We start from the raw sequence: 20,765 nt of genomic DNA, 5'->3' as shown, positions 1-20,765 counted from the left end.
CTTTTTGATCGGTCTGCAAGTAGCATACATCTCATTATGGGGGGTGTAGGCTTTGGGTCGATGTATTTGATCAGATGCATAATTTATGCGTAAATTTGCAAAGTGCAGTCATGTTTAATAGGTGTATCTTAAAAAGATAAGTACTGCCCCCAAATGGAATAAAACATCATGTTTTTCTGAATATGACCATACATTTTCCATAAATTTCAAACAAGCGTTTTCATGATTGGATTTAATATCCTAAATGATACAGCATTCATGAAGATTTTTTAATGCTTCCAAAAATCACTATGATTGCAAAAACTATTTATGATATGAAGAATGTATTCCAACATATCTTTATATGCCCTATTGGTCGGCTTGAAAAAGGCTTTAATTAACTAGATTGTGATTGAAACTTCATTGAAAGATAGTCTAGTTTGAAGACCTATCAATATGTGGATTAAAGCATCGCCCATTCAAACTTTATTCAAATACTTGAATGCTCACAAAAAACCACTGAAGTTGGCTGTAAAATCTCTTCTAAACTCTTCATAATCATAGGTTAATCAGAAATTCTGACAAGCTGTTGACTATTTTTATTTATGCTGTTTGATACCTGTTGGCTCATGGGGCATAAACAGAAAGATAGGGGACACAAGTCTCTAAGAGGTCATGTTAATGTTTAGTGAATGTTAACCAGCCGTGGTTGATTTCATTGGGTGAGCAGATGAAGATAATTGTGAGAAAAACGATTGATATTAATCAACACATTATCATGAATTTAAGTATCTTTGTGAGTATGCAGGTGTGGTGGATATTGGAGATCGGGAAATAACTGTCAAGTTATCACAAATTATAATAGGCCTACATTGAAATTGATGAAAAACAATAATGGAGACACAATTACAAAAACATCTACGATTGTTTAATTGGCAATCTAAAACCAACCTGCTATTTACATTTACAAGCTAAATATGCATCACAAATATAAATGTTTTGCATTTATATACATTATTTATATAGCTTCCTCTTTCCCTCCAAAATACATATATCTCTAGTAGTTTCACAGTCCTTACAAATCAAACAAGATGTGACTATTGAAGAGATTGTTTGAGGGATATGTAGTTCAAGAAAGGCATTGCAAACCATTAGTTAGGTTGTAGCAGGCAAGGTCCTTAACCAGATGGTGAAGAATGCTTTGTTTTTCTTTAAATATGTGTGAAAACGTTATATCTAGTGAAGTAGTGGAAAGGATGAGAGGATGAGGGGCCATACATCAACATTGCTTTCATAACGTTTAGTAATAATAAATCAATCATTAGCCTAAATAAACAAATGGGAAAAAGGAAAAAAAATTATAATACATAATATAGGTTAGTGGCACAAATCACAACCACATCAAAAAGGACCTATTACGTTTTAGCAATAGGAATTTTAGGACGAGTTCGACGCAAGACTCAAAGGTTATTAGTCCCAGAAAGTTGATCATTTAATTATTAAAATAATAACAACATGTTGTCTGAATGATAGTTAGAATTTGAATCAATCTAAAATCCAATTGAATGTGTAACAAATATTTAGTATTTTGTATCAGCCAAAAAGTAAGTCTTTCTCATCTGAAAGTCAAAGCCCAATAACTTCAGAGTCCATAACATCAGGCTAAATCAAGCGATCTTCATTAACCTCAATAGAATAAGTGTGTATTACCACAAACAATGTAAATGATGAATATAAAAATGCCACAAAACAAAACAGTGAACATGCAACAATGCAACGTGGCACTTTTACCTAATTCATGATTAGAATGATACATTTTCCAAGAAAATGATTATATCCCAAATAAAATGTATCAATTTGATAAGGCATGTCTTTTTCCTGTGATTTAATAGAAAACATAAGAAAACAAACTACAAGTCACTTCGTTATCCTAACATTAACGGATTGGTACAAATTGTTATTAAAATCAGCAGCAGTAGTTCATCAGTAGATTATACTGTTCTCAAACCCATTTGTTAAATTAGAAAACTAAACAAACATAACGTATAGCAGTTAAATAAATATACACTTTTATTCATTTGCAATATGGGTGCCAACCTCTGCCCTGAAAGGCACCAGATGGTAAGCCTAGAAGGCTTCTGAATACGTCATCCCACAACCAGAAACTGGCAAACCTTTGAGTTACGCACAAATACAATTGTTTTTCTAGGACGGGCTTTGCTCTCCAAACCCCAGCCATGTGTTATGGCCAGCCATGGGCAGCGGTGCATTTATACTGGAAAGGCTTCATCAATGCCCAAATTGAACAATAGATTTCTGTCTCATTTCTTCATACTAACTTTGTATTTACAACCAAAAGACATCCAATGATGCCCTGTGGAATCCTGAATTTCCTGGTGATCCTGGTACGCTCACAACCCAAACGACCACAACTGAACCAGCTAGCAGTTAAGCTAGTACGTTGACCATGGAAAACATATACTGCAGCTCTCCACAAAGGGGGCAATGGTATTTCATATGAACACAACGTTTTATAGTCGTATGTGGTATGCCTCACGCTCCAATCTCAGTCTACAGTCTACAATAAGAATTCCATGTATATAAAAAAAATATCCCCATTTCTGGTGGCTGTCTTTAATCCATGGAAGAGGCCATGGCCCCAAATGTAATGTTTGCTTAAGATAAATAAAGATGACTCAGCAGGTAATGGCCTGGGAGAACTTTTGAAACATAATATATGGAGGGATGCACACTGTGTGCACGCTTTGTGTTTGCAGAGAGGGGGACCGGAGGATTTGGGGTGTTGTTGTGGGAGAAATCATGTATGTTCTGCGCATTCAAAGGAAGAATGAAGAGGATGGATCTGTGACACTCTTGGTGCTCCACAACCATTGCACTACACTATGGTTACAGTGAGTGTATACCTGTTCATTCTCAGTGGATAGTGGATCCATTCAAACTGTAATCAACATAACTTAATAAATTCACAGACTAATCATACCCTGCATAATCCCAATACTTTGGCATGATCTCCCCTCCTCCCCCGGTCCAAATAGATAATACTACATTACAGAAACATTATTGAAATGACAATGTTTTATGGTAACAAGTCCAACGAAACATGTGTGACCTAACAGTCAAACTCTTCATTCAGCGATCACGCCCGGTGTGATTCCAGTCCTTTTAATTACCCCAGCCGGCGACTCTGTGAGTCAGTGTGCCCACACACAGCAGATGGGCTTGCCTGCACTGCAAACAGAGGTGTTGTTGGGGTTCCCAAACCGTAGCAAGCAGGAGGAGGCGAAGGAGGAGGAGGAGGAGGAGGAGGAGGAGGAGGAGGAGGAGGAGGAGGAGGAGGAGGAAGAGGAGAAGCCTCTAATGTCCACCTGCCGAGTGTCCGGCTCCCGTTGTCCAGTCGTGGATGATGAAGCTCATGCTCATGATCATGAAGGAGACGCCCAGGGCGGCGAAGCAGGCGGCCTGGAAAAGGACACACATGACCTCTCATCCTCAGCACGTGAAGGAACAGAAATATCCAATCAGATCATTGAAAGTCATTGCAACTTAATGATTTTATTTAAGGTTGCTGCTGTTGTTGTTTTTTTCAGGACAGATGAACGCAGAAGAGTTTGAATTCCAAGCGACCTCCATGGATTCTCCTCAAGCTAGTCTACAATTGAGGCCTTTTATGCAAAGCGACTTGCAGTGAGTTCAGATACATGTCCTTGAGGGACAGGTATGCTATCACACCCGGCTGGAGATGCCTACAGGGAGCTTGGAGACACCCGTCCGGTCCACTAACCTTTTGGCCTGGTAGTGGCACTCCCTCACGGCTCCGTCCCACTCCCCAGCCCACGCTACACTGTATTATTTACAGAGCTCAGTGTGTTTCCTCCATCACCCATTCACTTTGTTATGGTGGCCTAGCGTGGGACTAGGGACCCACATGCTCTTCAATTCAATCAACAGATCAGATCTTCCTAGAGCCTGCAGGTTATATTTTGTCAACGTAGAAGGGGAGCTGCTCACCTGTATCTTAGGACGGGAGTTCATGGGCTCCTGATCCGTAGGAACGATGCGGATGTAGAAAATAGCCGGGAAGATGAAGATGAGGCAGGGGGCTGACGTGGCGCCTGGAGACAGAGAGGAGGGGAGAGAGAGGATGAATGGCAATAGGTTTAGATCACAAATCAACACACGGTCAATATTACAAATGGGAATAACGAACAATAACAATAATGAGCAACATAGCACTGGTATTTACGTTCTTTACTCATGCATGCGTCAATATTTTTTTCAGTCAATATTTGCAAAGCCCCCCAGTGTGTGTGTGTGTGTATGTGTGTGTCCATATCATTAGAGAGAGTGTGTGTGTCCAATTATCTGTTGTTTCTCTGTAACTATGGTTGAATGTCCCTGAACCTGAAAATTCAACCTCAAACTTGGGAAACAAGAGCCTTGATGTTGAGGACAGAGTCTAACACAGCTGTTTACTCAAGTTCCATGTTTGTTGGATCGAATCACTAGCGGGCACGTCTTCTTACGTTTGATTTACACGAGAATTATAGACACAGTGGCAGTGGGCTCTATCGTCTGACTATTTCATTCACAAGAGTTGGCCTTAATGTGCTTCAACGTTTGATTAACAGTTGATTAACCTTCTTATTTTAATGAGTCAAGTCAATACTGCTGATGAGATGGTTGACCGTACGACTTACATCACACACAGTGTGATAACACATCCATTACCAACTAACAATAGACAGTATATACACTAATACATTGATTGTTTCTTGCGATCATTAACGTTAACGGTTTTACACAGAATAACCCTTTGGTCTTGGAGCTTGGGTAGCGTACTGACCGATGATGCCGAAGATGTCCAGGATGTTTGGGGCGAAGATGACCAGCAGGTTGATGACGGTTAGGAGCACCATTGCGATGGCGGTGTGCCGCAGCCAGTTGAAGGCCTTGGTGGGGAACAGCATCTGCTGGATGGCTCTCCGCACCTGAGTACAAGACGATTCCATGAGATCAGGGGAAAGATCTGCAAACAGGGCTAGTTCTGTGATCTATCATGAGGGGAGCTGGTAGCACCAAAAAGGAAATAGAATCATAATATTTAAAGGAGAAAAGCAAATGGAGTGCAGATGGAGTGTTTTTTCTGCTCGCTTAGGACTGGAGCCTATTCGGCTTGCGGAAATTCAAAAATACTATTACTTCGCTCTGATACTGCACTTTACAGGTTTCAACAGTCAGAAAACTAAAAAGACTTTCCATGATAGAGGACAACAAAATCGTCATATTATATTACATGTCTTCATCTCCCTGCCCTTTTGATCTCAACTGGATACAGTTCAATGTGGAGTCTTATAAGCTGTTTCGCAATCGAGGCTGAATCCATTTCCCCATCAAGAGACAGGGCAGCGTGACTCACTGGGAAGAGGACAATGGGGACGGTGAGAGTGACGGCCGTGAGCACCGCCACTCTGACGCACAGGATGAGCGTGTCATAGGGGTCAATCCGGCTGTAGGTGTGCAGTAGCTCCGGCTCTACGTTCCCTGTTGAAACGGGAAGAGAAGGACACAGCTATGAGACCGGTGGAGCGATACCACAGAATGACCACTAGAGGGAGAATGGACTCTGCTCCCTGCTTGTCCTTCCTTCCACATATAGAAGAGGAGGGGGAGGAAGAGAGGGCGGGGAGAGGAGGAGGGGGTAAGAGAGGGCAAGGGGGAGGAGGAGGAGGGTGGAAGAGGGGAAGGGGAGAGGAGGACGAGGGGGAAAAGAGGTGGAGGGGAGAGGAGGAGGAGGTTTTGGGAGATAGAAGGGTTGCAAGGGGGTGCTCAATTTGGAGGAGGAAGTAGGCGGAGGGGGGAGGAGAAGGAGGCGGTGGAGAAGCGGGTGGGAGGAGGCAGAGGAGGGGTAGGAGGAGGAAGATGAAGAGGTGGGAGGAGAGGAGGATAGGGAGAAAGCTGTTCCCACCGTAGAAGGTCAGGTAGCCGAACAGAGCAGCCAGGAAGTACATTGTGTACATGACCAGAATGGAGATGTTGGACACCTGTTGCATCCTTTTCTTGGTTGGGCTGTGAACAGAAAAGGGGTCAGGGTTAGCGGTGCTGCTGTGCTCTGCAGTGGTTTTAATCGGTGAGTTGCAGCCCCCCTCACTTGCGGAGCTCGGTGTAGATAGGCAGGACCTCAGGGTGACACACGAAGGCGAAGGCCAGGATAGGGATGGTGTACGCCGTCTGTAATATACCAACCCGACGGACAAATCAACTCGCTGGACTAAATACGCATTCTGCTACGTTCAAAAGTGATTACCCGAAGGAGGTGGGTGGAGGAGCAGGAGGAGGAGGAAGGGGGAGGAAGAGGAGGAGGGGGAGGAGGAGAGTTAGAAGGAGGAGACGGAGAAGGAGGGAGAGGAGGAGAATAAATTACTGTTTCTACTGCAGTGCAACCGTGCATCCAGCAGCTAAAATAAGATACAGTGCTTGGAATATTATGTATCTAAATCACTATATCCATGACATCCATCCATCCATCCATACAGTGCATCCATAACATACAGAAATATGTTATAATACAGTTCATAGCTGAGACCATCCATTTATGTTGGATATGTGCTGCCATCAAAGACATCTCACTTTCCGTTTCCTCGTGTGGGTGAGCATTCGTCTCAGTCTTCATACCTTGGAGCCACTTCAAAGGAGGCTTTTATTTAAAAATTGTATCTGACAATCCCAATCCGACAATCCCTTTCCAGTCCCCAATCCCTTTCCAAGACCAGACAAGTCACATACCAAAAAGATTAAGTGTGTGTGTGTAAGCTGTAGTCATTGGTTGGAATTCCCCCGCAGCACACACACACAGTAAACCGGATGGTCTTTACAAGCCAAGTCCGCCCCAATTCACAGCTGGGGAGGAACCAGGAGGAACTACAAAACAGGGGCTTCTGGGAAGGGAGATGAGGTGAGCGTACCTGTGAGTTGATGGTCATCATGCGGGGGGCACATTCCACAACGGCGCCGATGTGGAAGTCGTGGCTGACGCTGTTGGAGATGTTGAGGTGCTCTGAGGTCGTGTTGGCCATAAACTCCTCGAATGGGCAGGGGATCTGGAACTTCTTGTAGATCACCTGCAAGCCAAAGGTAAAGGGAGGGAGGGGGGCCTGTTAGAAGCTGTTAAAGTAAAGAGTGCGAGAAAGAAACACAGGAAACGTAGCCTAACCAGAATGAAAGCCCTTGGTCTTCTTGGCAGAGCCAGAGTGACTCATTCAGTAAAGTGTTAGAGGGGGCGAAAAACGGCAGCGTGTGATAGGGTCGAAAGCCCAATTCACACCAGAATGTTCTGACTGGTCTCCATCGTTTCCTTTGCGATGTCTTCAAGAAAATATGACTCTTTCCTTCCTCATATCTTACCACGTCGAGACAGGGGGACTGGAAACCAACGCTAAGTTACGAAGATACATGCTTCAAGACAATGTTACTGAAATGATGACAAGCTGTGGAGCAACCGTCTTACCGCCGTGAGAAAGAAGACCATGCAGCTCAATGAGAATCCGCTGGTGTAGCCCAGATAGCCTGGTGAAGAAACACAGCAGTCCTTATCATGTCGGGCCTTGAGTACAATCACCTGGCTTTCCAAACCTGTGGGACCTGACCTTACTTTGGGATGTGTGCGTATTTGTGTGTTTGTGTTTTTTGTGTGTTAGTGTGTCGAAGCACAACCTTTTTGGATGGTAAACAGAACCAATGGTGGTGTTTAATAGGAAAAATATATTTTCAAATTCCATTTCTGTAGCTGCCCTTTTTTGGTATTTGCTTGTTTCCTGACCCCCTCGGGGAGGTTTAGGAGAAGGGGCTCCAACTGATAAGGCACGGCTACGTCCACCCCTGAGGAGTTCCATCAATCGTTGACTACCAACTGGTTAACCAATACTGTAGTTTTATCGGGGAGTAGAGCTGTTCTCAGCATCCTGAGACCTGTCCTCCACTGTAGAACAAGTCATTGCTTTTGCAAATGCAGCGGACTTCTCCTTGCAGAGCTTTTAGAGAGACGCAGGGCGAACTCCCTTCTGTGACCTCGGATTATTCTATGTGTGGCCTCGGATTATTGCATGTTTAATGTATGTTTATTGCATGTTTGTTGTATGTATGTATATGTTTATAACAAAAATAAATGTGCCTAATTGCTCTAAGTTCGGCTAACGCTTTATTCTTCAACAGTTTAGAGAGAAATTATGAGGTAAACTGGACCAGTGGAGCTACACAGGACCAGTGATGCTAAACTGGACCAGTGGTGCTAAACAGGACCAGTGGAGCTACACAGGACCAGTGATGCTAAACTGGACCAGTGGTGCTAAACAGAACCAGTGGTGCTAAACAGAACCAGTGGGTCCAAACAGGATCAGTGGTGGTCAAGAGCACCAGTGGTGCTCAACAGAACCAGTGATAATAAACAGGGCCAGTGGTGCTAAACAGGACCAGTAATGCTAAACAGGACCAGTGTCCGGATGCTACTCACCGAGCTGTTTCATCAGCGCCAGGGGTAGGATGATGCTGACGGAGACGATCATGACCAGGTAGTTTCCGTTGATATACCACAAGCTGGAGGGGGAAGACAGAAGAACATTTTTAGTTCACCTCTAGCCGGCTCCACCTCCCTCGTTGATTCCTCAGAGAACTTTAAATAAAGGTTGAATAAATGAATAACACACGTGATCCTCCAGTTCTATTTCATGCAGGCATCAACATTCAGAGTCTGACAGCGGTCTGCCCATGCAGGTTGCCCACACACAGGTGTCTGTTTTGCTTACAGTGGTAAAGGTTGTTTCAGCGCCACCCCCTTAGCCCCAAAGTAGTAAAAATAGACATTTGTTTACCTCGTCCATAGAGGTACACATAGGGGTAGGAGACACACTCTGCTTCTGAACTGTCAGACATCCCAGAGACACAAACCAAATAGACAGGCATGCACAACGCCTGCCTGGTTTAAAAGTAGCGGTCTAGCATTGCGTATGTGCTGTGTCTCTTGGGAGGAGAAGCCCCCTCAGGTCTACGTGAAGGCCTGTAGGTTAGTGGGCCAATCCAGGTGACCATTGTTCCTCAGCGACGCATCTGCGTGATCGCCAGTTCTCTGGCTGTCTAGCCCAACTCCAACTAAATAAGCCCCTCCTACACCGCAGATAGACAAGTGGACCCGCCTCGCTGAACTCTAGCGACCCAACAAGCCCAATGATGCGAAGGCCTTGTTGCTAATGCCAATCGTTCATTGCATAAGGCTCTATGGTGACGTTGATGAGGTCATGTTCAGATGGTTCATGGGAGCGTCGGTAACATCCACCTGCCCTTGTTGATCCACACATAACCGGCCCGTCCGTGTTACCGACGGCGGCCTAGGTGGGAATAGCGAGGCGCCCGGGGACTGCTGTCAGTTACGGGAGAGGCATGTGTGGTCTGCGCTTGACCTCTGCGTTTGGCACCAGCATAACCAGCCATCTGTTGCTGTTATTTAAGTGTGTGCGTGTGTGTGTGCGGGTGTGTGTGTGTGCGTGTGTGTGCGTGTGTTTGTGCACGTGTGACCAAGGGACAGCGCTAGAAGAGAGAGTGATAAGCAGCAGAGGCAGAAGAGAAGGTAAGAGAGGGGAGAGGAGAAAGCAACGTTCCTCAGACCACGCAACACAATAAAGCATCACCAGTGTACCCTGAGACGGTGCGAGACACCTAGCGCACCGACGGCTCTTGGCATCGCGTTGCACCGCATCCACCTGGCTCCCTCGTGTTACAACACTGACTACAAAGCCCTTGGAGAGAACAGTAGCCTGGTCATTTTGACGGTCGGATCCGTGGGAAATAGATAAAATGGTGGCGCGCGGCGTGGGTTATGAGTCGGGCTGGTACCTTCCCCCCCCCCAGGTCTTCAGCACGAGGTTTGTTTTTAGCAGCAGGCCAGGCGGGTCCTGACAGGCTATATGCAGCCCGGCTGTCACAGGGCCTTTGGCTGACGCATGGGGCTGTTGCAACACAGTGTAGCTCCAGTGTTTAAACAGGCTGGGATTGGTGGGTGTGTAAAACGTGGCCGCCTACCTACTCGGCCAATCCAAATCAATCAAACACGCCCCCAATGGCGTCACACCTGCGACCTACAACTTTTTTCCCCTTGACCGCGCGCCCCCTGTACCGGGTGAGCTACTGAGCTCCTGGGGGCCGGTGTGAGGAGATAAAGATAAAGACCAATAAGGATACTCACTCAGAGGTGGGATCTATCTTCAGGAAAGCTTGGATGACCAGTGGAAGTTCAGACTTCACAATATACAGGTAGCTGGACATGGCTGTAACAGGGAGACAGGGAACACATTGGGAAATGGGCTTACACAAACACAGAGTGACGATGTAAATGTACTATGCACATGGAAATACAGAGGTTACGTTCAAGTGATTATGATTCCCTAAGGTTACAAGGTCACGTTAAATAGAACAAACAGCCAATCAAACAGAGTCTACAAACATTTCTAGCAGAGGTAAAAAGGTTACCAGAAGTCATAATCTCAGTCTCGCTGGGAGAAAGCTGTTTGCCAGCTGCTTTCCAGGACATTTCAACAAAGACTCCCATCAGTATCATGCTCAGATAACACAGACATTATAAATCAAATGTTCCAGGAAGACCACATAAGTAAATAAGTTCATGGAAAGGGAGGGAATCCTTCATCGTGAATAGGGGATAGTTGTATTATATTTTATAGGGTTATGAATTCACAGATGCTTAGGTTAAATGCTTGTACAAATGCAGACAAAGTGGATGGTTTTTCACCATGCATTCTCTCCCCTTACCACCAATATTCTGCAGGGTGATTGCGATTCCAGCTGCCATTTTTCCAGGAGTTCCAAAAGCCCTGTATCCCAGTTGTTCATAGGCCCGGATTCCTGGAAATACGTCACATACATTTTTTTAAAAAATCTCTCGGGACACTTGGAACAGTGGCGTCATATTGCCCGGAAATTCCAAATAACTGGAGAAACACAAATAAATATGAGAGAAAGTAAGATGTGGACTTACCGACAATGCCAGAGGATTTTAGCAGCAAATGAATGGAGTAGGAGGAGAGGACTGCGACTGCCGTCAGCAAAAACCTGGTATAAAGTACAGGAGAAGGGTTTTCATTATAGGTCACAGTATAGCCATCGCTGGGTTTCACTTCAGATTTATATGGACCAAACTCTTGAGGAGTGCTTCTTTAAAGCAAGATATGAATGCCTTCCGTAGAAATGTGGTTGGTTCATGCAAATGGTAGATTGATGTGAAAAAGTAGAAGTGGTTCACATGTCATCCAGAGGAACCAATAAACTAAATTTTTATTAAGACCTTTCGCAGACCACCTCATATGCAAACAGAAAAAAAAGATAACTCCACAGCAATTTATACACAATTAGTTCTACAAGAAGCTCAAGGGCAGTGTAATACAGTGGATAGATTAAGAACTATCAGAGTTGATAGAGCAACTTTTTGATCTTGAAGTATATATAAATATAACACGTGGATTATAAATACGTTATCCAACATTTCTGTGTTAAAGTAACACAAAAAAACTACCACCAACAAATCTTCAAACCATTTCCTTCAGACACCGCGGTGCGACCCTTTCCAAGCAAAACCAGCATCGGGGACACAAGTGTTTCATTCACTGGACTGCTATTTGGTCGACAGTGTTTCATTCATCTCAGATGTTACATTATCGTAGTGCGGTGGAGGCTGCTCCGTTACCTCAAGGTGATATTTATGCCCAGGTGACACTTTCCTGAGAGGTATTAAACAAATATGTCTCAATGGAGAGATTTTTCCCACTGCTGCTGCAACCGTGTGTAAAACTGCCAACCTACGCCTGGACTCAAATGGCTAGATATATTCCCACCATTTCATATTATTGCTCCAACGATACTTTCCCTGGCCTTTTCTGCCCCTGTCTTTCCTAGCCTGGAAGACCTGGACGGTATTTGAACGTGTGCTGGATTTTTCCCTCCTATATTTAGAGAAGAGAACTGTGGAAGAAGTCTTTGAAAGGCCTGGCCTGGTTCTGAATGGTTTGTGTCATTACACTACCCAGGGCCAGGGGGTCTGGTGTCAGGCCTAGTGCTACCCTACGCTCTTTGCTGCTGTAAGTTTCCAGCCTGGGCTGGTGGCTGGGGGTTGGGGAGCAAAGAGGGGAGTCTGGATTGAGGGTTATTCTGGGCCATGGCCTTTCTGGGACCTGTACATGATAAGGAAAGTGGAGACAGACGGGCTGAGAACAAGATATGAACCTGACTATGTCCCAACACGGTTCTCATGACCACCTGACCGGAAAAGGTACGCCCAAATCTGGTCCGTTATGAATACCGTAGCGATGCATCTATTGCCCATACAGATTGACCATATGGATACCATAGCGAAAGAACAGCCTTCCTAAGCATGCAGGTCAGACTTACAAGAAGAGGAGCACACCGGTGTTGGCCATTGCATAGGCCAGGCCCAGGATTCCACTTCCCATGATGGCGTTTCCAAGGTTGAACACAGACATGCCAAATGAGGTCTTTCCCTCAAACTGCAGAGAGAAAATACCAGCCATAGTATCTTAAATATGGTTTGGATTTTGTTGATTTTGTCAAATGACGAAAGACATCTGCGTCCATACTTACGTCTGTGAATCTTTCGGGGGTTTTCCCATCTCCATTGGGCAAAAAAGTTTCACTCTCCAAATGTCCACCTTCGCTATCAAACCTGGGGGTGAAGGAATTTAACTGGTTTGTTCTTTGCATTACTTTGGGCCTGCTCTTGATATAAAGGAAATTCTGGAATTTCAGTGGGTTAACAATACGTGCTTAGATTTATTGTTTCTTAAAGACTTTATGGAAACAAAGACATACCTGATAGTTTGAGTGCCATTTCTGCTTTGCAATATTTGATCCAGCAATTAGCAAGCACAAAAAGAAGGCAAACATGCATTTAAAAACACACCAAAACGTCAAACCATTCATGGGTTATCATCGCCGGAGTCGTTAAGGACATGCAAACATTTATGACAAGACAAATAAACACTATCTTTATGGCCGTTAGACCATAGTATCGCATTAGCTGTTTCTGATCTACCACACCACAACTGTCTGCATTCAAGCTCAGTTGAAAGTAAAGTTATTGGCTGTACTGTATGTTATATACCACAATTGGGTAAATGTGGCTAAAGTAGTACCATTTACAGAAGTAGTTAGAAAGCAGACAGAATAATGCCAAACGGTGAGAATCACAAATGGGCTCCGTTTAGCAGAGACAACACTCACTGATCTTCCTCGGATATCATCTTCACAGGCACACACATGTCTTCTCCATGATCATGGCCTTTGCCATTGGATAAGATGTTCATCTCTGATTCAGCACCTTCCATGGTAGCAGTGGATGCCCGGTCTCTCTGTATTCAATGGGCCTGATCCAGTTCGGTCTCGTATCTAGAGCAGAGTGAGGACAGCTCAGCTTCATACGTTGTGTGTTTATATCATCTGGCATTCATCTCATGTCATCTATAACACTAGATTCAAATTAAATGAAGAAACAGTTGTGTCACGATGTTAAACAGAAGAAAAACAAATGCCTTCCTTCGGGATAGAGGTAAAAGTTATCGTTTACTTTGTTATCTTCACAAGGGGCTTCTCAAGTCCTTTTTTCCATCTCTCATGATGACAACACCATTGATGGAGCCCAAACATGGGAGGATACATTAACATACTCGCTACCCATTATAAATAATCCCAAAATAACAGAGAAACGTTGGTAGGTTAAACAGTAATCATGTGTGTACAGTATACCCCACTTGAATCCTCCAATGAGGCAGTTGCATTTTAGTGGGCTCATTGTCCAAAGGAAAATTGGGCAGAAGAACACTTCTGGCTTGGGTTCCCTCAGAGACAGAGTTGCGTATTCAGGACCACTTCTGTGACCTCAGAGCTTCACCAAGTGCCCGGGACAATTAGAAGGATTGTCCGCTCCTCGTTTCCCGGGGTTAACACCACGGTACTGCGGCTCAATTGTCTGCAGAGCGTCCTCTCTGCCAGCAACGTATGCTTTGCGCCATTCATGGCACTGAGGAGAGGAATTATTCAGTATTGCGGCTAACAAAACTAACGTTGGATGTTCATCACCATCTCAACAAAACAGAAAACCAACAGCAGAGTCTGCTGGCCGATAGAATAGCTCAACCCTGGGGACAAGAAGGCGACATTCTGTCATTTAGTTTCGTGTTTCATGTGTCACATCCTTTATTAAAAAACAAATAAACTTTCCCCAGATGATGGCTCCAGTCCTACACAACCTGAGCTATGTACTCACAAATAAACAAAGTTTTTCTCTTGCATGAACTTTCTAACACCATGATCCCATGTAGCTGATTAGATGCCCATGGGGTGGTGACATTGCAGTGCACACTCATTCATAGCCACATGCATGGCCAGGAATGAGGAATATGTGTGTGCACTAACATACACGGACACACACACACTCGCACAAAAACACATACAAGACACTCTCCGCGTTGGCAATTGAAAGAACTTTTCAAGTACATATTGACGTATCAATGTTTCCTAATGAACAAAGGAAGTTTAACAGTTCACGGTTGGCCTCTTGAGTTCTATAAAGTCAAACCCAGCAGTGTTGAAAGCTGAGAAACCATGCTGTATTTCCAAGGACTGTGAGAATACAATTTCAGCTAAGCTGCAGTTCTAACTCTGGACTGCACCATCCAACTAAGTATTGTAATCCAAGCTCAACCTTCAGTACCCCTATAGAAGAAGACCATAGAACGACTTCTCAGTGACCTCGACAAGTAACAGACTGTCTTCCAGCACCTTTGATGTCCTATCAATAACTCCCACTCACTGTGGTTGCTAAATAATTATTTGAACAAGCACAGTTAGTGAGTGACGTGTTGCCATTAGCAAATACATGTCACAGAGTAAATATGGCAATAAGTGCGGAGGAGGATGTTCTCAAACAAAGGATGCTATGCAACTTTCGTTCGGTCAATGGATTCATATTTGTTGTTGTTATTTACTCTCCGGTTGAGTCAATTCGATTTACAGCTCTTGTTACCTCTTGGTATTTATTTATTTTGAGTAGGCCCTACTACATTTCTAATGATGTACTTTATCATTCTATATTCTATGAAAGAGAATATATGTTTACATTCAACTTTGATGGCAAACAAAAAAGGATAAACAATGTGAGTTGTGTATAATATATATATATATAGGCTATATATATATATATGTATGTATATGCCAATTAAACGTGTAGTTTTCAGACATAAATGTCCAAACCAGACATTTCCAAACTTTTCTCAATTGTTTTCATTAATGACAACAATTTAGAAAGCCTAGACAGCAAACAAGGGAAGGTGACTTCCCTGTACTTTGACATAAATAGACTGTTGCACATGTTAAGGTCAGGTTGGAAATCTGATGCCATGTGAAACGCCAGTCACAATGGTGATAATAATACACTACCAAGTACTTGACGTTCAACCAGGCAGCTTATACCTAGATAATACCGTTTATTTTCCATCTGACGACAGAGCCCAGCTGGCTGCTTCCCACAATGGAAAGCCCCTAGCAGCACATCATGAACCACCGTTATTAGAGGTCAGTCATCATACTTTATCACTCTAGGGTCAACGACAGCAGCAGCAGCAGCAGCAGGCCTGCTTATCTCGCCACTGTCCCAACACCTGAAGCTGTGTTCATCCCAACCGGGAGGACTGTGTCTGTGTTAAGGTAGAGGCCAAAGTCAAAATCTTTGCGCACTAACTCCGCGAGTCCGCGTTTCTGACATACACTGAGGATGACTCGCTGGAAAATTGGGGCTGAGAGTCATAACAATGACCGCGCACAGACACGTGCACGCTAGCAGAGCAGCGGTAGGCTACTTAACTTTATTGCCAAACGGTCAGTGAAGCACGCAAATGACCACACGTTTCGCTTAGATCTCATTTATCTGTCGAATGAACCTGGAATTCCTTGAAATCAGACAGGTTTACATTTCAGTTATTACGAGTTGTAAACGTTCCCTCGAGAGCTTTGGTTCATCTCTTATTTCGACGTCCACTCATTGATGTATCCACACGTTTGGACCTCAGCCGGCCAATGTCTTCAAACTATAGTATTTAAGTTATTGGTAGTCTGCGGTGTGTTCAACTACGGTATGACCTCTAGCCTAAAACAATGTAACTTTCTCAAACTTAACCTTAAGACGTGGGGTTATCACATACAACGATGAGTTCGGGTGGCACAGCAGGAAAACAAACCGGCTGTATCACCGCCTCATCTGTGGGGCCATTATGGTGGGCAGGAAGAATCGCCTTTAGAGATATATTGGGTAAGAGGCGCAATTATTACGCTGAGATAGGTCTCTAAAAATATGCAAATAGGCCTATAGGTCACCCAAGGCTCCCAATTGGTCAAAAGAAGGAAACATTGTTTTGATATGCCTTATGAAGATATCTTAAGATCGAGTGTCTTGTTCTCCAGGTGTTTCTTTCCCCCCACAAACAAACACTTATTGGCTTAGCACAAGGATCAATTCAGTAGGACTATGTATTAGCAACAATATAATATTCGCTATACAAATATGACCAATAATTAAATAAAATAACTAGGTAAAAAAATAAAAGAAAGAAAATAAAACATGAGAACTTCTACCTCCAAAAGCACATGGTGACATCTGGGCTCGAGCCGCAATACGCTATTCTATGATGAGCTGCTGCCCACAAAGGAAAAATGGAGATATGCCCAAATAGGTGGTCGGATAAATGTAGGCATCTAAAGACATGCATAATCATTGTCTTAGGGATCGCTTTGTATGTTTTTCATACAATGTTTTTGTTTTACCTTAACTTCATTTTCATTCCTGTTTCAAAAGACACTTCATACATAATATTGTTCATTGATATGTAGACCATAGAGTAGTTCCGACTTGTACATTAGAAATGGGAAAATTCCCCACGTGTAAGTTGCATTGCATTCAAATAGAAGGTAATAAAGTAACCAATCTTACCAAAATATAAACTGTCACGCCGGTTTCCGATTAATTCCACTGACCAGTGGTAATGACTTGATAGTCAACGAAAAATCCTAATGGCAGTTCCTCGACAGTTTAAAATCCTTAGTTGAGACTTTCTCTGAATAATGGTTTATTTAGCCTGGACGCTCTCGCGAAGGCGCAGAAAATGAGGACGGTTCGGGAAACGATTTGTAAGGCTACATGTCAGCAGCTAAAGTGTGGGGGTCGGTTTGGGTCCGCCTCTTTCTTGCCCACTAGGCTATAACCTTGTTGAGCAATTTCCCACTTTGTCTTGGAAATAATCGGCAACATCCGAGAGATACAGACAGGGGCAAAAAGAGGGGTTTTAAAATACGCGCTACACTGAATTTACGCACGTACGCAGCGAACGAATTTCTATCGGTACAGAAAAATGTCACAGGGTAGGCAAAATTACAACATGTTAACAACCAATATAGACGACTTAAAAACCGCCTACTAGTGTTTGAATAAGTATTTTAGACCGCGCCCTGATATAGGCCCTATATATATATTTGTGAATTTTAATGAATAGGCCTATGCCAAAAGTTTTCTGTTAAGAATTTGATGAACAATATTATTGAATTAGATTACTTTTGGAATGGTTATTAGAACCGATTAATGGACCAGGAATATAAAAACACTGACACTGCCATTTATGTAAAATAAACTTGTTGAAACAAGGTAACAACACACGTGTACATGTGTGTATAGGATAGTGTGCGCACCCAAGGAATAACACGGACACTGAACACAGACGGTGCCTCAATAAAAAGACAAATGGTGTTACCAATAATGGAAAAACACTTATAGACAACATGCAGAGCGGTCAAATGTTTGTTAATGCCAATATTGTAAATATATTGTTAAAAAACGTTATAGATAAACAGGGATTAAGTTACAGGAATCAATTTAAACCTAATTTGGAAAGGAATCATTCATATGTAGGTAATAGGTTATGCCGACAAGACCACAGGAATGAGCATTGGAAACCTGGCCACGTTTTCCTTACCAATAGAAGGATAAACACATTTGGCATGTTACTTTTGTGTGCTGTTTCAGTATTCCCCTTGAATGTGCTGCGGAGGTTGTAGTGCGCAGCACAAGACTGTATTTCCATGTCTAATCTAATTTAACATTCTATTTAATGCAGGAAATAATGCGCTCACATGTACCCAAATAAGTGCCTCACCATCATTTAAACCTGTTCTCACAAACATGTTTCACAATGGGAGTTAATGTGTGGGGTTCCTCCAATTACTAAGTTTTCCTCCCACCACTATAGACATGTAGAGTAGCCTGGAGTTGCCCACAGGGTAACTGTGTGTAAATTGTGACGGGCTGCTCCCATTCAAGAGGGTTCATGCTGAGATAGGCCCAGGCCGCAACCAAAGGATGGAAATACCCACTGAAAGAATATAGATAAAAACCTTTTAAAATAGTGCTTACATTGTTGAATGAATGTATGTGGAATGTTTACCTGTGTAGAATCTCCTCTGGTCTGTGCTTCAAGGGTCTTAAGGAGTTAAACAGTTTGCCCCAATATGTTTAAGAAGGGGATACCCCCTATGAAAACAGCAAGGCCATTTTGTCAATGCAACTTTAGCAAAGTCTCAGCCATACGCTCCCTCACATGGACCTTGAACATGCATCCCACCTCTCTGGCCAAAGCGTGTTGGTTTAGAAGAACCAGCTTGGGTCAAAAGGGCCCTTTACTGTAAGCACAAGGAGAAATGTCATCCGAGGACTGTTATTTCTCTGGGTTTTGGGTGTCATACAGAAAGGAGAGAATCAGAGAAACAGAGAAGGGAACGTCAACATAAGAGCAGTACTCACAACAGGAGATCTAGGACCTGTACAGAGATGGGCTGAATGCAGTCTGCTGGTCTTTTACAATGCAAGCAGTAAAGGGTGCTTCAGAACCCACACCACATGAAGACATCCATGGGGACTGGCCTCACCGAAGGATTGTGTTTTATTATCTAGCGCAACATCTGGGAGTAACTGAAATATAATTTTAAACTTTACCAGTCTAAAAAAGATAACGTGGTCTTTAATTATAAATTCTAGGGAGCAGAAACAAACTGTGCGTACAGGTAACTAATCACCGTTTCACCATTTACAGGGGGCTGGTGTAGCTCTCTCGGATCCTCTCAAGCATAAACACACAAAGACCTTGATCTCCAAATCCCGAGAGCAATGCTCTCTCTGACAATTCACTATAAAGGGTACATAGCAAAGCAAACACGTTTGTCCCCCAAACCTTCCTGTCAAGTTTATCAGCAAAAGGCTTCTCCAAACAGTCACTCTCACTTTGATGCAAGCACAAAGGCTGGTCTCCAGCCTGCTTGAAGAATGCCAGAACAATGCATTTTTTCTTGTATTAAAAAATAAAAGAGATTCCAAGATTCCATACAAACCTGAAAAGTACACCGTGGCTGTTAAAGTTCTTATCAAGTATGTCAAATATGGAGTAAATCATTTTCTTACTTTAAGTGGGCTTTTACCAAAGCTTTTTACGAACACAATGGGATATTCAATGTTGCATGAAACAATCATTCTGCCAAATGTAAGAGCTTTACTCTATGGAGCGATGTTTGTTTAATCACACCTGCTGCTGATCCCCCTACGCTCTCATGACATAAAGACAACAAACAGAAAGTTCATGCTTAGACAAAAGAAAGCAGTGTTTAAAATAATAATTGGAATGATCTCGGTAATGTTTGCGGTTAAATCCATAAACATCTACATCCAAATTGGGCAAAAATCCCCCAAATTGATGTGTTAGGGGAATGCCATGCCACCCACCTTTCACTTGTTAAGTCAAGACAAATTCATTTGTATAGCCCTTTATCACGGTCTCGAGATGCTTACTCTTAGCTCTCATTTATTACAATATATCTTAATGGATAACATGTTCTGCTTCTGATCATTACAGGGAAAATGTTACCAATTAAATGGCTTAGCTGAAGATTATAGAAGAAAAAGAATAGACCCACAGAGGGCTATTGTCAGTGATGTTGCATTATAAACAGTGAAATGCTGAAAGTGTAGATTCGAGGGGGTATAGATAACAGAATCCCAAAATTTGGCCGGCACAGATAACTTCAATATTGCTGGTAAAGATAGGAACACACAAGCTGCTTTGACTTAAGAAGTGTCCTCACTTCAACCAACCCCACCCAAACACAACAGAAAATATGAGTAAAACGTAAAAAGTTATTGATCTGGGTTAAAAAATAATCGTGCCTATTAGTGCGGTTTATATTATGAGGTTCTCATAGCTTGAGGTACCAAGCTATACACCTTTTTTAGAAAAAATATGGAAGCAACTCTTGAGGACACTGCATTCAGTTTTTCCTCCCATTGAGCAACACACACTGACCCAACCTCCTGTTTATCGGCAAATATAAAACACGCACAGCATTGCAGCACCAAGCGTTCTAGTTTGACACACCCTCCCCTCGTAAACCAATGGTGGCCCTTATACAGAACGACCAGAAACAATCCTAGTTTATTAAGGACAGAGGGGAGCGGCAGGAACGGGTTGACACAAAATGGAGAGCAGATTGCACAAGGCAGGGTAAACATGTGCCCAGGGATGGCAGGTTAACCGTGGCAACCCGCAGGAGTCCTGCAAGAGGAAAGGATAATTTCACAAGAATGTGCCTCATTAATAAATAAAAAA

General features: G+C 43.2%; 1 protein-coding gene across 4 annotated transcripts; it reads right to left on the bottom strand.

Moving 5' to 3' along the window:
* Positions 1 to 885: 885 nt before the first annotated feature.
* On the bottom strand, positions 886 to 18,932 carry slc38a3b (solute carrier family 38 member 3b). Of its 4 annotated transcripts, none has more exons than XM_030374524.1 (17): positions 18,914 to 18,932; positions 13,294 to 13,458; positions 12,883 to 12,903; positions 12,655 to 12,736; positions 12,445 to 12,560; positions 11,039 to 11,112; positions 10,813 to 10,905; positions 10,232 to 10,313; positions 8,507 to 8,589; positions 7,505 to 7,563; positions 6,963 to 7,118; positions 6,149 to 6,228; positions 5,966 to 6,066; positions 5,417 to 5,541; positions 4,844 to 4,988; positions 4,009 to 4,112; positions 886 to 3,459 (listed from the first exon to the last, which is right to left on the bottom strand). In XM_030374524.1, exons 2-17 carry the CDS (start codon positions 13,395 to 13,397, stop codon positions 3,355 to 3,357), a joined length of 1,530 nt encoding a protein of 509 aa, XP_030230384.1. In that variant the 5' UTR covers positions 13,398 to 13,458; positions 18,914 to 18,932; the 3' UTR covers positions 886 to 3,354. The 4 variants fall into 4 exon arrangements, with proteins under 4 accessions (XP_030230384.1, XP_030230383.1, XP_030230382.1 ...); XM_030374523.1 differs by lacking the exon at positions 18,914 to 18,932 and adding an exon at positions 18,558 to 18,692; XM_030374522.1 differs by lacking the exon at positions 18,914 to 18,932 and adding an exon at positions 17,054 to 17,280.
* Between the last annotated feature and the right edge of the window lie 1,833 nt (positions 18,933 to 20,765).

The sequence above is a fragment of the Gadus morhua genome, chromosome 13, assembly GCF_902167405.1.
Source record: "Gadus morhua chromosome 13, gadMor3.0, whole genome shotgun sequence".
Classification (NCBI taxonomy): Eukaryota; Metazoa; Chordata; class Actinopteri; order Gadiformes; family Gadidae; genus Gadus; species Gadus morhua.
This window is presented reverse-complemented; position numbering and strand designations above follow the sequence as displayed.